The sequence below is a fragment of the Antechinus flavipes genome, chromosome 2 (assembly GCF_016432865.1).
Source record: "Antechinus flavipes isolate AdamAnt ecotype Samford, QLD, Australia chromosome 2, AdamAnt_v2, whole genome shotgun sequence".
In the NCBI taxonomy this organism is placed as follows: Eukaryota; Metazoa; Chordata; class Mammalia; order Dasyuromorphia; family Dasyuridae; genus Antechinus; species Antechinus flavipes.
Window position 1 is genome coordinate 524,282,750 of NC_067399.1, and position 17,142 is coordinate 524,299,891.

General features: G+C 34.7%; 1 protein-coding gene across 1 annotated transcript in view; it reads right to left on the reverse strand.

Moving 5' to 3' along the window:
- Positions 1-5,261: 5,261 nt before the first annotated feature.
- MYO5A (myosin VA) overlaps positions 5,262-17,142 on the reverse strand; it is a 214,556-nt gene continuing 202,675 nt past the window's right edge. The window contains exons 38-41 of the mRNA XM_051980670.1: positions 15,404-15,686; positions 13,464-13,638; positions 11,921-12,001; positions 5,262-11,597 (exon numbers count right to left, since the gene is read on the reverse strand). Of these exons, the coding sequence (XP_051836630.1) occupies positions 11,445-11,597; positions 11,921-12,001; positions 13,464-13,638; positions 15,404-15,686 (692 nt within the window). The 3' untranslated portion in view covers positions 5,262-11,444. The remainder of the gene's footprint in view (positions 11,598-11,920; positions 12,002-13,463; positions 13,639-15,403; positions 15,687-17,142) is intronic.

A 17,142-nucleotide genomic window follows, 5' to 3' on the forward strand; every position in this document is an offset into this window, starting at 1 on the left:
GCTGGAGGGCGGGGAGTCCCGGGACACTGGCGGGGCCCAGCGGCCGAGCGAAGCCGGGCGGAGCTCCTGCAGAGTGGCTCCAGGGGGAGGCGGCGCCGGGAAGGGTAAGGGAGGCGGGGCGCGAGCTTCCAGGTGCTCAGCTTTAGCGGATCTCGGCGTGGAGGTGGCCGAGCAACGTCTGGCCTCGGAGCATCCCTGAGCCGCTTCGGGCATCCCTGAGCCCTCAAGTGGGGAAATTTGCTAGTGGTTCGGTGCGCGTGTTCGGAGAAGTTCCAGGGGGATGATAATGAAGTTGGTGCAAAGTGGAGGAAGAACTTCCCCGGGACTGGTCCCTAGGAGCCAGGAGCTGGGAGCGGGGGGAAGCGGCTGGAAAATTGTTCCTGCCCATTGGCGGTGGGGATGTTAGGACAGGAGCCGAGCTTTCAGGCACGAGGTGACAGTGTGCGGGTAGCTGGTCACAAATGCTGTGTAACTTGAAGTGGCAAAACCTGAGCACAAACCTGCCCCAGGCCTCCATATAAACCTGGGGAAAAACATTCCTTCAACTGGGCATATTTAATCCTTCTCTCAGATCCTTTCACTTCCCTCCACTTTGTAGTTGGTTATTTGAAGGGGGAGTGTGAACAAATAATAAGTCTGTAAAGTTATGGATGTCATTTTAATTTTTTTATTGATTATCCTAAAATGCTTGTTCCACTTCACACCAATTTAGCCAATATCACAAAAAATGATATTGAAGAGAATGTGGGGAAAATGGGACACTAATGCATTGGTGGAGTTGTTAATCTAACCATTCTGGAAAGCAATTTGGAACTGTGCCCCAAAAGCAGCCAAACTCTGCATATACATGATCCAGCAATATTACCGAAGATAATACAAAAGGGGAAAGGACCCACGTGTGTAAAAATAATTGTTGTAGTAGCCATTTTTGTGGTGACAAAATATTGGAAACTGAGGGGATGCTCATCGATTGGGAATGGCCCAATAAGCTGTAGTATATGAATGCAAGGGAATACTGTTGTGCAATAACAAATGAACAGATTTCAGAAAAACCTGTATGAACTGGTACAAAGGAAAATGAGGAAAATATTATACACAGTACCTAGTTTTGTATACAAAACATTGTATTAATCAATGAGGATTGACTCTTCTCAGCAATGCAATGACCCAAGATAATTACAAAGGACTCAGGAAGGAAAATGCTATCCATAACCAGATAAAGAACTGATGGACTTAGAATGCAAATCAAAGCCTTTTTCCCCCCACACTTCTTGGGTCCCCCCCTTTTGATACATTTCTTCTTTTACAACTATGATCATTATGGAAATGTTTTACACGATAGCATATGTGTAAACTAAATCAAACTGATTTTCTGAAGAATAGAGGGGAAGGAGATAAGGAGAAAACCTTGGAATTCAAAATCTTGCAAAAATGAATGCTAAAAATTTTCTTGTATATCTGGGTAAAAATAATTATATAAAAATCAAATGTTTTATTTGTTAAGTACCCCAAATGTGCATAGGATTTTCTGATCAGTCATTGAAACGATTGTAATACAGATGTAGTATCTGCCCTCACTCTTTAAAAAAAAAAAAAGGAATTCATAAATGCAGATAACATATCAAAATAAAAACTCAAAAACACAAGAGTAGAAACATCTAATAAATGCAGTCATTTACGTGAGCCTTGGAAAGATTTATTTCTCCTGGTTGTAAATTGTGTATCTTTGAAGCCTAATCAGCTTTTGCAAGACATAAAAAAAGACACAACTTCATGTAGCTTTATATGCTTTCTTGACTTAAGCCAAAGTAATGAAGTGGAAAAGCAATGGGGATGGCAGGCAGTAGAGACAGGACTGAACCAGCAAGCCAAGTCAATCAGTAAGTGGAAAGAACATTGGGTTGGATTTAGAAGGCCTAGCTACATTGATCTCTTTTTATCTAAGTGACCTTAGACAAATCATTTCATTTCTACTTTATTAGCTCATTTGTTGAGGAGGGAGCTGTATGGACCCTAGGTCCCTTTGGCTCAAATTCTAGCTCTTTAAAAGCTAATGAAACCTCCTTAGAAAGCAAATTAAAGCTTTTTCTTTGATAAATTATTAACTGATGATTGGCAATTATCTATTTACAATTTATTTTGTGATGTCAGAATGAAATACTGGGACAGGCCCGCTTTACCCTTTCTACCTTCATCTTTTCAGTAGTAGTGCTTCTGCATAAAGGGCATTCTGATGGAGTGTCCTTATCCCAGCTCTATCAACTCTTTTTTCTCCCAAGGTAGACTTCCAGGCAATTTCAAAGGGACTCAGGCAGCCTACAATGGGTTGTGACAAGAATTGAAGAGAATTTCAAGGCATTACTCAGATAAACCTAGAGAAGCAGTAAAAAAAAAAAAAATTAAAAGGCAGTTCTGGGAGAAACATTTAGATTCCTCTAACTAACTGGCTGGGAATATGGATTGTAGAAGCTAATGGAGTCCGAGGCTATGAGGGAAAGACATAGAAGATTCCCAGTGATGTATATTCCTAGCAGCAGCCTGTACCGGCTTGTGAAGAAGAAATTCAGCAAAGTTAGCAGCTTAACTAAGAGGGGAAACGAGGGCTCAGAGAAGAAATACAACCACTAACAGTGCATTAGTGTCCTAATTTTTCCTTATTCCCTCCAAAATTTTCTTAATATTTTCATCATGTTCGACAATCTGATCAAAATAGCCAAGTCACTCAAGTTGATCGCTGTAGAGGAGCAGTTTAGAATAGCAAATTGCCACAATACAGAACTATGAGAGATACCCCAGCAGGGGTGCTGGAAAACTAGAAGATTGATCCTTTGATTTAGAATTCTCCCCCTTTCCCCCTTCACTGACCCAAATTTACTTATTACTGCTTATCTACTAATAATTACTGATGGGGGGCTTAAACATGCATATCTATGACTATATGGAAAAACCTCACTCTAAACCAGGGCAATGGTGATATATGACAATCGCCAGATGTATTTTTGTCTACTGAAACCATCAATTTCATGATGTAGTCTATTATCATTGGTTCAGTTTTTCCCAGACTTCCTGTTTTCTTGTTAACTCTCTTCTTATTTTTTACACTTTTAAATTAAAATTTTATTTTCAACATTTTAAAAAATTGAGTTCTGAATTTCTCCCTCTTTCCTGTACTTCCCTTAACCATCGAGAAGAAATGTAATATTATATATGTGAAATAAAACAAAACATATTTCTATATTAGCTAAATTTGGGGGAGGAGCAAGAAAAATATAAAATATGGAAAAATTATGTTTCAATATGTACTCAAACTTCCATCAGTTTTCTTTCTGTAGGTGAATAGCATTTTTCATCATAAGTCTTTTGGAATTGTCTTGGACCACCAACAGTGTGCATTTAATGTCCCAATTTTGGGGGGACACTAACAGTGTTCCAATTTGGCTCAAAATAGCCAAGTCATTCACAGTTGATCATTGTACAACATTGCTGCAACTATGTACAATCATTCTGATCCAACTATTCTGGAGAGCAATTTGGAACTATACCCAAAGGGCAACCAAACTGTACATACCCAGCAATATCACTATTAGGTCTATATCCCAAAGAGACCATAGAAAAGGGAAAAGGATCTATATGTGAAAAAGTATTTGTAGCAGCTCTTTTTCTGGTGTCAAAGTATTGGAAATTGAGGGATTGCCCATCAGTTGGGGAATGGCTGAATAAGCTGTTTTATTTGAATGTAATGGAATACTATTGTGCAATAAGAAATGAAAAGGCAGATTTTAGAAAAAATTCTTCCCATTTCACTGTGAATCAGATGATGTAAACCTTTTCAAGTTTTTCTGAAAGCATTCTTTTTGTTATTTCTTAAAGCACACTAGGAGTCCACCACATTCATGTGCTACAACTTGTTATTTCCCAATTAATGGGCATCCTCTCAATTTCCAACTTTTTGCCACCACAAAAAGAGCTGCTATATATTTTGGCATATATAGGTCTTTTTTCTTAGATCCCTTTAGGATACAGGCCTAGTGGTATTGTTGGGTCAAAGAGTATAGATACTTTTTGGGCATAGTTCCAAATTGTCCTCCAGAATGATTGGACCACTTTATAACTCCACCAACAATGCATTAGTGTCCCAATTTTTCCATATCCCCTCCAACATTTGTCATTCTTCTTTTGTCATGTTAACCAATCTAATAGGTGTAAAGGGATATCTTAAGTTTTCATTTATATTTCTCTAATCAGTAGTAATTTAGAGCAAAACACTATAGTTTTGATTTTTTTCATCTGAAAACTGCCTGTTAATATCCTTTAACCATTTATCAATTGGGGAATAGCTTGTATTTTTATAATTTGGTTCAGTTCCCCATATTTTTGAGAAATAAGACTTTTATCAGAGAAACTTGCAATAAAAATATTTTCTAAGTTTCCTGCTTTCTTTCTCATCTTGACCACAAAGTATTTTGCACAAACAAAATAAATGCAGCCAAAGTGAGAATGCAAGCAGAAAACTGGGAAATTAAAGCAAATAAATGTCCTAGCAATGAACTGAGAAAGCCCATTATCAAAAAAACAAACAAACAAACAAACAAAAAAACCCTGCTAATTTCCCCCTATGTTTAACTTCTTATCTGATGGTAAGAAAAAGTGTCCTTCTCCTCCTCACCCTCAATTCTAATCACTCAAAATTTTTTCACTGCCTTTGCTAGAGGACTTTATCATGAGTTGTTTTTAAGTATAACTAGCTGTCCATCAGTTCCCTTACCTACATGAATATCACTCGAACTCCAATATATTAAACAGGTTTGATCTCCCCCTTGCAGAAACTATGTTGCTCTTCTCTTCATAGGATATTTTTGTCAGAGTATTTGGTTATCTTATCCTTTATTCACAACCCACAAATATATTCCTTCAGAAAGTCCTTCAATAATAACAATTGTGACATGTAAATGACCTTGGGCTCTAAAGTACATTTCAAGGGAGAATAAGCTGTTATACCCTACCATTCAGACAACACTTCAAATATGGTCCTAGAAATACTTTTTCTGACTATCAGCCTAGCTAAGCATGGAAAAACAAATAGGTTGGTCTTTTGATGATGAATTTTTTGGTTATGGTCCCCTCACATTGGAAGGGTATTTCACCAACAGAGTTCCATTTGAACACTTCTTGTGAAGAAGAGGAGCAATCGTAATTGGCTAGTTCTCTTTTAAAGCAAAACTTTTAAACGTTCTGGTTGCATACTCATAGAAAGACAAACAAACATATCTGTACCTTTATTTGAACAATATTTTTCTATGGTAACTAGGAATACAGTGTTTTATGATGCACACATTGACTAAGTACAACATCAGACAACTACAATACCTTAGAGCATATATGTCATTTTGATATTGTTTTGGTTTTCATCTAAGTTATAGTGATATCCAGTGAAAACCCATTTTTCAAAGGCCCTTGGTTGAGATGAGGTGAATTATCAACTTTCCTTAAAAAAAATAATTCTTATATATCAAGATTTTCTCAATTTTAATTTGGAATTAAATGATAATGACCATCAGCTTCTTAACACTCTATTTTCTCTTTAATGGAATGAATGTTTCAAAAATGAACTCTTATCACATCTTACGTATACCAAATTAGGATACCCCCTTTTAAATTAGATAGGATAGAATCTTTGATGAAACAGAACAATACCTGCAAAACAATAAATATGCATAATTCCAAACGTCTCAGTAAAATAGCCACTGGAACATAAGCTAATTCAATCAACTAATTTTTTTGTGCAATACATTTTGATTCATTATACATTTTAAGAGGGAAATCCAAAATTAAACATTTTCTCCTTTTTTACTTTACCAGTAGCCACATATTATGACATCTGATACATGTCTACATAATGTGAGAACATTTATCTTTCAGGAAAAAAGTATTTTGAAACTTTACATTAAATAGAGCTGAAATTAGAACTAAATTTTACTTATGTGATAATTTCTAATTCTTTTTTAGAAATTTTTGCCTCTGAAAAATGCATGTAAAAATATTGACCTGCCAAGGATTATATAAATTATAAAATACACAAGTTTCAACTTAAAAACATCATTCTTTAAAATATATCAAGCAACACAGTATGGTATAAAAGAAATGACAGTTAATTTTGGAGTCCAACAATGACACCTATAAAGTTAAATCACAATTTTCATATATGTGAAAATTACAAAACAAACATTTAAAAATCACAAAAATATATTTTGGCAGATATTCCCATACCCATACAGCATTTCTCAGTTCTTGACCTATAGAAATAGATATTGTGATTCAAGTTAAAAATGTTTTAATATAATAAGGGGTGAAAAATATCTTTTCCAGCACTATTATCTGCTTTTAGTCAGCCTACAGACCAGGGCTTTAAAAAAATAAATAATATGCTTTGAAGGGTTAAAAATCATTGTATACTTGACCTTCATGATGTGATGCTTAATGATAGATGAAAAATTTAACTACAATCAAGAGTCTTTGTCCTATCTCTGAATTTCTCTAATGTGTTCATCAACTGGTACAGGTACCATCTTTGAGTCTTCATTGGCTCAGACTGCTTCTCTACCATGATTGATGCTCTTGTTCATAATCTACAGAAGATGTCAGTAATAATGAAGGCAGAGAAAGGAAGAAAGGGATAACTGGCAGGACATTAGGGAACTACAGTGACTTCTTCAAATAAAGAAAACATACACACATACATACACACGACAAATGAATAAAAGGCCTCAATAACTTCCCTTGACAGGGCCATCCTCATTGAGAAACAGTAATAGAGAATTTAAGGAAGCTCTGTAAGGGAAAATAGCAGAAGTGGGCTCCATAGCCCAGCCTAATACATTATGCATATCCACAATCCTACCCTACATAAATATGTAGCCAAACGGATGTTTGGAGTTCTCTTATGCACATTCATGCTTAGACACACTTTCACCCCCATAAGAAGCTACTACTCAAAGAGATGCAACATTGACTGGCTAGATGCTAGTGCTTCCAATTAGATGCATATTCACGATCTGATCACTGGCTACTCTTCAGAGGCTGTCTCAGTAGTCTACTACTTTCTTCTGCATCCCAAACTGCAACTGAGGACTACCATGATAGGAGTCTTAAGTCTTACTCAACCAGCATCGTTCTAAGACCACTGCAAATGTATATTGGAAGGCTTCAATTGGTATTTGAAAAATTTGAAAAAAATCAACCTTCAAACCAGGGGCCTTTTTGAAGCTGGTTCTTTCTATAGTTAATTACTGCTTGATGCATGATTGTTTTGCACGTGATGAAGTTGAGTGTTTATAGACAGCATTAAATTATCATACAAGTCAAATTCTATTACTATATATATCCTTATAATAGCTGTTACTCAGAATTGAGTAATAGAACTTTGAACTCATTCTAACACATATCATTTATATAGATGCTTTCTTTCTTCTAGTTTCTATTACCATAATAAGAAAAAAAAACACCCCCACTAATAGCTGATTATGTGACACAACAGTTTCTTTCCCTATTCCCCACCACATTGCCTGACATGCTCTCTCTTCTCACTTCTCTTGAAATTCTAAGAGTCTTCTAGGAGACAGAATTTGAGCTAGGCCTTGAAAATTCTGTCTCCTAGAAGAGGCCTTTCTTGATTTTCTCCTCATCCACAGTTATTTCTAGTTTCCATTTCCATACCAAATATCTTATCTGCATCTGAGCAAACATTTTATCACTGGGTAAAATGTAAGCTCCTTAAGAACAGAGATAGTATCATTTTTGCCTTTTATCCCCAGCCCCTCGCATAGTGCCTGGCTCACAGTGGATCCTTAATAAATGCTTATTGAATTAAGACAGATGATAAAAACAAATTCAAAATAGTCAGTGGTCAATAGCTTTTCATTTTTCCACACTGCTTACTTATGGCTCAGTGTAAAACAAATTGGACTAGGACTCCAAAGACCTGTTTCTTTAATCCTGGTTCTGTCCTAGACTATGTGTGAACAAATCACTCCTTTACCTTTCTTCAACTCATCGACAAGATCATGGTGAGGATTTAAATTTCATGTGAAATTTCTTTTAAATTATAAAATATTTTACAAATATGTATCTTTCCTATTTCTCTCACCTGGGGAATTTTTAGAGGAATCACCCCTTAATAATTCTCTTGCTTTTCTCTGACAGTAGAAGTCATTCTAAGGATCACCAACTAATAGGCAATGAGAGGAAAAGTGAACATGGCACTACTGGGACATCTGAGGAGGACTTCTGTCACTCCCTATGGCAATAAAAAGCTGGTGAGTACCCCTGAACTCATCAGTGGTGGTCTTGGGCATTGAGAATGAGATATCTAGCTATAATTATTACAACAAAATTCTAGGACAACAAAGCATTTTGATGCTCCATTCTCCAGAGTCTATTGTAAAATGATTCTCAAATGTTCACCATAATGAAGTAAAATAATCATCAAATAGCAAATCATTTGTGAATTATTTATATTTAAGTCTGTACCTTTAACTTTGAATGTGAGTATTTTAGTGTTTTTAGAATTAAAAAAAATGAATAACTGGAAGACTTTATCCAAGAGGAGTTGGAAAAATTGCTAAGCATTCCCTTCATAGCCCCAGAAATCCCACTGTGTGCTGGGAAGAGGGCAGCATCATTTCTCAGACTTATAGGAAAGACTAGCTGCACATTTTTTTTTCTGATTTTTCTGCTTTGAAGTACACATCATTCTTGAGATGGGAGAGATAATGAATTTTTTAATTTAAAAGGTCTTCCCTTGTAGTTAATATTCAACAATAAGCTTCATACAGGTATAGCATCAAAGAATTTAATTAAGTGATAATATTTAGGAGAATATTTGCCTGAATTCATCATGTAGGTTTCAAAGATATATTATCAAGGAGTCATAGAGATAATCTAACTGAAGTATTATTTTAAATTTGTTTTTTTAATTTAAGACCACCCAAACGGAAGGCAAGTGACATATTTCTATAAAGTATTTAAATTTAAGTTATTCAGGAATACAAATGAAGTCAGATTTTTCACATAAAAATGTCTTTTCAAAGGGTAAAAATGATTCCTGATCTATTGTCAGCCATTGTATGTATATATAATTATATTATATATATGCATTTAAGTAAATTTATTTGGGGGTTGTCTTTAAAAAGATTCTGTTTACAGCATAGCATATCTTCAAGCAAGAGTTTGTCCAAATTCTTGTTGACATCAAATAGGCTTCCTTACATTGTCTCTATTCTTATTCTTGGTGAAGACTGACTGTAGTCTCAATTAAAAAACCCATTTAAAAACTGATGCATACTGCTCTGTCCAGCAGATGGCAAAATGACTTCAGAAGTTAAACTTCAAACTTTCATTATAAAAGTACTAATGTCAGAGAACTTTTTTGAAATCTGGAAGAAACCTTTAAAGATCATCTAGAGATGAGATATCCCATTAATAGCCTGCCTGAGCCCATTCCAGGGACCCTGCTGAGATTTTCAGTCCCAAATATATATTTTTTTTAATTTAACAGTAGGTAGGGCTAAATTAACTATCTGTTCCTACCCTTGTGTAACTGAGGGCTGCCACGTATCATACTAGAAGAATGGGATCAAAGAACAATTTTAATTGTAAGGGTTTCCTAAGGCTGATACACCCATGAGTTTTTCATCCTACAGAAAGAACACTACTAAAAAATATCAAGGCCCTTGATCTAGACTAGTTCCCCTCAGTTTTTTAGATGAGGAAGCTAAGGCCTGGTAAGTGACTATAATATAGTATTTTTCTTTTCATAATAAACTTTGTCATTAAATTGAAAATCTTCATTTTCTACTTATATTTCACATTATACTTCAACAATATTAATAATCTTACAAGAGGATTTAATAGTCATGTCATCTAACCACAAAACACTACTTGAAACCAGAGTTTGTGGTAAAGTCCTGAAGATTTGTTTTTATATATCTCAAAATGAGAACTTAATTTTACTAAGTGATCTGAGAAACAAAAATCCTAGAGAGGATCCCAATTAGAATCACAGCATTAAACTTTTTCTTATATGTTTTGGTTCTTCTGAACAAAAACCATTGAAAAACTTAATAACATCCAACTTCCAAGCATGATGCCTCCCTTAAGTAGCCTCAGATACCTGAGAGCAGATGCTGTAGTTCCAAAGGTTGAAAATAATTAAATATTTACTGTACATTTTTAAAAATCTGTACTTTATAGGCTAAACTGTCTCAAGACAATCATGCAAATCTGGATCATGATTAAATTTCAACCTTCTTTTCTACACACCTGACTGAGATTACATGTTAGAAAAATGACTCAAAGAAACTCATCTAATGTTAAAACATGCATTGTAGATATCTCATTCAACAACTCAAACCAAACACTTGATGGAAGATTTAAAAGATATCAAAAATATTATATTTGTGTGTATACATATATACACACACATATAAATATATACACACATAAGTACATATGTGTATATATACACACATAAAACATTATTCTGAATAAATAAGACAAATCATTTTGTTAATACTACACCCTACATATCAAACATTTTCATAAGCCTCCTTAAACAAAAATTATTCTGTTACTTCCAGTGTGTTACTTGTGCTTGGTTATTATTTTCTTATGATTTTTGTTGACAATTGCATATGATCCAGTTGGAATTATAGACAGTATTGGATTGTAAACAAAGTTGATAGAAGAATATTATTATTGTAGTGCCTAAGAATACTGTTTACATTTAAAAGAACACCATAAGCAGCAACAGTTTAAAATGTCTGGTAAACTAGAATACAAACCAATGAATAACTATACTATACAATAAAGCCAAGAAATCTCTTGACACCTCACACTTTATATTATAGTGACAATCACAAATAAGGAAATTATTTGAAAAATTACTTTATAGTTTGCCAGTTTATTTCTCCATTCCAGTTTGACAAATTATAAACATAATTGATGCCTAAATTACTATGTATTTAACTATATTTTCCTTTTTCTTTCAAGTCTTCCATTTAACCTGGAGGTTTTGCTCCCTGTCTATCAACAATTCACCTATGGTTAGTTTATGCTATTTAAATGAGATGCTAAGGACTTAAAATGGATCCTGGCGGCTGAAGACTCGGTTTCTTTTTTTGCCATTCACCTGTATTCCAACTCTGGCTGCCTAAAAGGCCAGATATGGAAATGTCACTCTGAAAGCAATGTGTCATCCCAGAACATGCTTTTTTATCCAGGGCAGTCCAAGTATTCTAAAGAGATTTCCAGTTATCCACCTATAGTTTAGGAAATATGCAGGGTTTTTTCTTTTTTAAAAATGTGTTTTCAATAGCTCAGAAATAATGGGTTCTTCTTTCAAGCATGAACCTATTGTCAGCAGCATCTGCTTGTGTATGTGTGCTGGTTCAGACTCTTGCAATGAACCCCAGCCCCAGACTGGTTGGGATCTGAATGGTTTCTAGCGCAAGGGAGGATGGATTAAAAGGGAAGGTAACAGGGAAGATATGTTTCGCATCCATGAGCAACTGAGGAGAGTCTTTCCTATCTCGTAAACGCATCTAGAAAAATGAAAAGATAAAAAACAGGTTATTAGAGCTACAAAGGCTGATTGATTAAAAAAATTAAAAATAACTCACAAAAGTACCAATTTTTTTCTTGTTATATAGTGTTCAAGTTTTAAAAATCAGTTTATTTTTCTAGATTTCTGCAAATAAAAAAACTAACAAATGATAAATATGGAAAATTCAATGAAAAGCAAAACAGAGAATAGAGTAAAATGAAATTATTTTCAATTAAAATGCCAAATATTCATTCAAAAATGATTTAAAAGAATAAATCAGTAAATTAACCAAATAATGGAGGAAATGAACCAGCATCTCACCTGTATAGTACGTATAAATGATACGGAGACTCTTTCTTCAAATTCATTAACTGGTGTATACAAATTCAAAACTTTTACGATCTAGGAGAAAAGTATTATGTTCAGCTTATTATTAAATAATATTGTACTTATACTCTAGCTAAAACATAGTATTTGGTCCAATAAAAATATACATATACCAACAAATGTTTCTTCTTATTGATGTTTGAGCTTCAATCACAGGTTTAAAATAAAATAATAATTGTACATGATGAATATCTGTGAAAGCACTTTGAAAATGTAAAGTGTTATCTATCACTATTTTGAAGATGATGACTGGGCAGATTTAAGTTTAAAAGATGCTGTTTGGAAGCAAAGGCCAAATGGCATTTTAGAGGTCTAATGGGCTAAATTTGAGAATGATGGGAAAAAGAGAACAAGCATATCCAAAGTACTTATGTGCCAGGCACTGTGATAAGTAAGCATTTTACAAATATTATCACATTTGACCTGCACAGCTCTGTAAGGTAGGTACTGTTTTATCCCAATTTTACAGTTGAAAATAATTAAGGCAAACAGAGGTTATCCAGCCCAGTGCTTTAGCCACTGTAACATCTAGCTGCCTAGATGACACCAAACCAAAAAGAGTTAGAATTTTAAAAAGTAATAATAATCAAACCAAACTGGTCCAAGTGAAAGACATAAGTGACAAGTATAATCTTATAGCTAGCAAAATAAATTACACACACACACACACACACACACACACACACACGTGCATTTTTTTGGTAGGGGAATGCTGACCAGAACTGTATTTCATTCAAATAGGAAGTTTCTATTATGAGAATTATGCACCAATGTAAACCAAAAACTTGTCTGTCTCTCATTGTCTCTCACATATGCTGGGACACTGAGAGCTTCAGGCCTTATGCACCACCTTAGAATTAGCATGAGCCAAGTGCAGGACTTGAATAAATACTTTCCCCAAGTCAGCCCTCTAATCATTACTGAACTGATATACTCATTAACAAAGTTAACCATAAAACAAATTTCTATAAATTTAATCATATTTTCCCATAGGCTTAAAAAAGAGGTTATGTAAATAGGGGCTTAGCATGAGGATAATAATAACTGGCACTCTACCTACTTCACAAGGTTTTTGTGAGAATTAAGTGAAATATTACATGTGAAAGTGCTTTATAGTCATTAAATATATATTATGTATCTATGGATGTTATATAATGTTTTTACTGTAATTGGATAAAGCATCCCCAGAGGTCTGTATATTTGTTTTAAAAATATTTTAATACAATTAGTTTTATTTGTAATTCAATATATTTTACTTAATGCATTTAAAGTCATTATTCTGAAAAGACATCCAAAAGGGTCCCTTCCTCCCCTCCTCACATGTTTAAAACTCCCTCCTAAAGAAAGAAGGATTAATTGCTTGATTTTTTCAAGTGTTTTCCCTTGATCCCTGTGAGTCCCATGATCCCTGCTTAGGGACTCAGGATACTCTAAAATACTAAATATCATTTTCAGAAAAAAAAGAAAGATGTTTTACCTGTGCAGTAGTTAAAGCATTACACATGGAACAAATGGCTTCAGCATCTTCATCTGTTTTCTTTTTTACTTGCAAAAGCTGAGCAGCCTGAATTAGGGGCTCTAAAGTTTCCTTGGCCCCACTATTCATCAGATTCTTGTCACGGAGCCATTCTTCTAGTTGACTGACATTGTACCTGTGTGAAGAGAGATTTGAGAAGGCATGTGTCACAGCTGTCATGAATATATCTGATCAAACTTTCAGCAACCTTGTCAGAACTTTTAAATAGAATGTGACAGGCAGTATTTTTGTTCCATTTTCTTTTATAATCATTTGTCCCTGAAAATAAAATCATCATAAATAACTTCTGGGCTCTTGGCTGTGATCCTAAAAAATTAAGTGATCAGTAAATCTTATATTTAATTGAAGAGAGAAACTGAGCCATTCCATCAAAAAATAAGTGGAATTAAACTAAAAAAAAAAGCAAATGAAAACACAAAATCTTTAAGTGACTCCTTGGATTATGGAATAAAGACATTCTGAAAGCTAATTATAAACCACTTTTTTTTTTTTAATAAAATGAATCATTTCCATTCTCCCACCAGAACTTTTTTTTTGTTTCCCATTACAGTTTCAGAGATGTGTTTCTTTATTGCATAATAGCATAGCATGAGAATTGAAGTGAGAGGAAATAAAGGGAATTTTGAGGTAAAACCTCTCTTTTCTGGGCACTGGCTGAGGTATCCAAAACCCCTAAGACTTTCCTTCTTACTGCCAGGCGCTCAGAAAGACCGTGGAGTAGAGGGCATTGCACCTAAAGAAAGCACAATAGGAGGGAATTAGAAGTTCCATAAACAAGCAGAGCTAGCCAAGCACCTCAGGGGTTTCGGGAGGAAGCCAACAAAGTTAACATGGGATTTAAAGTTAATATAAGGATTAATATTAAGAAAAATGAATATTTAAATTTTGTAATCACCCATATTATAAGTACTACAGTTTTTATTTAAATCATTACCCATATTAGAAGGTATGCCCAGAAGGCACTTGATCAAGGCTAAAAGATGAAGTCTTAGTCCTGGCACTGAAGGTGCCTCTGTGTATAATATATAAATATGATACATAGAAAAATAGTGAAATAATCAGGGACTGAGATAGTTTTGCATATATTAGTAATTGTGTGTTTGGTTTATTTTTCAGCACAGAGATGTAAAAGTATGCATATATAAAAGAACATGAACTTTCCCAGTACATATTTAATAGCATAGAAGCCTCCAATCTTATACTCCAATGCTCTGTACTGATACCCTACGGATACTATTCCCACTGCCTACCCATCCTGAGTGACTCTTGTCCAAACCTTTATACTCTGCCATAGAAGGTTCACTTAAGGCATTGGAGGCCTTCCTTGTCTTCACCTGCTACAGGGAAGAATCTAATGGAATATGTAGGCTATCGCTTGGTTGTTTCCTGTTCTCATGATTGATCGCCCACATTTTTCCTTCTCAAAAATACATAATGTTGTATGTCAACATTTGGCAACAGAATTTTCAATATCTTAGCTGGTTAAAAAAAAAAAAAAGCACCATGCTCTCATCTTTTAACACTCCCAATTCCCACAAAGTGTGCTCATTTCCTTAATGGAGAAAGTCTTTCTACTAAGGAGACTAGCAAAGCACAGTGAATGTTTATAATCAATGAGACCTTGTGAAATCAAAGAATGGGTAAAAAAAAATACAGGCTGACTAGGAATGTAAAGAGATTGAACCTCCATTCCTTCCTTGTTTTTTTTGGCCTCAACATTTCTTCTGAATTAATGTTATTAGTCTGAAGTTCTAAATATGTTACTAATTATCTGCTGATCAGGGTAGGTTAGTGAAAAGTCCAAGAGAAGGTACTTTCCTGCCCCCCTCTTCCCTTCGGGAGATGGATTTCAAAGGAGACAAGACCTGGCATTTGCTCACCTGATCTGCATGCCTTTGCTCCAAGAGCACATATCCTTTCTTAAGAGAAGATTATTCAAAGTAATGGCACCCACAATGTAGAACATCTGTTTAACCACTTGCTTGATCAATTCTGGATCCATCCCATGCTGACACATAACTGAATGGAAGGCGTTAAGTTGCCGAAGGATGGAATCCAATGTATAGGTGCCTTCGTCTGCAATACTGGAGGTTCTCTTTCGTAGTCCAGTGGGCTTCACTCCTGACACTCCCTGGATGGTTTCATGCTCCAACATGCCAGAAACTGGTTTGGGGTAAGAACAGAACCACAATAACTGGCAAAGGACAAACTGCAAGATTTAAATGTTAAAATAAAAGACAAGTTAAAGAAACTTGCTTATGATGGGAAAAAAACCTAAGACATTACATGTAAAATGTGCTTCATTACAGGAAAAAGTGTTTCACATACTGGGGCTTCTAGATAGGAACACTAAATAAAGAAGTGACCATAAGAATTATCATAATAGCTACCAGTTATATAGTGCTTTAGAGTTTGGGAAGTGCTCTACAGATTTCATTTCATTTGATCCTTACAACCACCCTGGGAGATGGGTGCTATTATTATCCTGATTTTACAAATGAGGAAACTAAGAAAGTCCAGAATTACAGAGTGGGAAATGTCAGGAAAGATTCCACTAAAGATCCATCACTCTATCCACAGGAAGATGACCTCTAAGGTACATTCAAATTCTAAGATCATCTAGTTCTACTGTTGTTTTACCTTTTCTAATGAATTTTTTCCAAAAGTTGCAATCTCTGGTTCTTTTTTCAACTTTCTATCCATGTATATCTTTCCCTCTCCCAAAACTCAATCCTATTCTTTTCTCTTTAGTCTAATGCTGGTGTCCACAAATTACTCTTATCAATATTAAATTCTTTTACAAAGTAATTATCTGGTTGAGATAAGTTGATATTTTGGTGGAAAATAATTTGTCTACTTGTGTATTTCAAAAATATCATGTATTTGTTTGTTTTAATTTTTATCTTTGTTTCTCTAGTGTCTAGCACATAATAGGTACTTCATAAATGATTACATAATAAATCTGACCTAAAATTTTCCCCATGTGATCAATCTATATTTTCATACTATATGAATTATTTATTTATACTCCTATTTTCAAAGAAAGGCTTATGAAATGAGGACTTGTTAAGTATAATCTGCTAGGACATTTTGCTGCCAAAGCCAAAGATCCAAATTTCAAGATAATGTATCTCTTAAGGATGTTATGAGGACCAAATGAGATAATATTTGTAAAGCACTTGGTATAGTGTTTATGCATAGTAAGAGGTCTAGAATGCTATTATAATGATCTCAAATACAAGAGAAGCAGAGGCACAGAATTTTAAAAGAGAGGAGTTTTTATTTTGGTGCAGATATTTTCCTGAAGTCTTAAAATCTTGATGATTTAGTCTAAGAGCCTTTTTAAAAGAGGGGTGGCTAAGTAGATAAGCTGTGTGCTATTACTGTAAAAAAAAATAAATTTTATCTGAATCAGCAAAGCAAATAAATTAAGTGAAACTTTATTTTAAAGTTTAGGCCAACTTCTGCCTCATATCCCAAAGTTTTTTGATGGGTGTGAAAAAAGATAGTTGCTTATTAAAACCATAATCTACTCTCAATTCACAGACTTGTAGAATCTCTCCCTTTCCAAGATTTCCTAGCTCAAATGTGGTCTTCTAGTGGCGACTTGATAAGACAC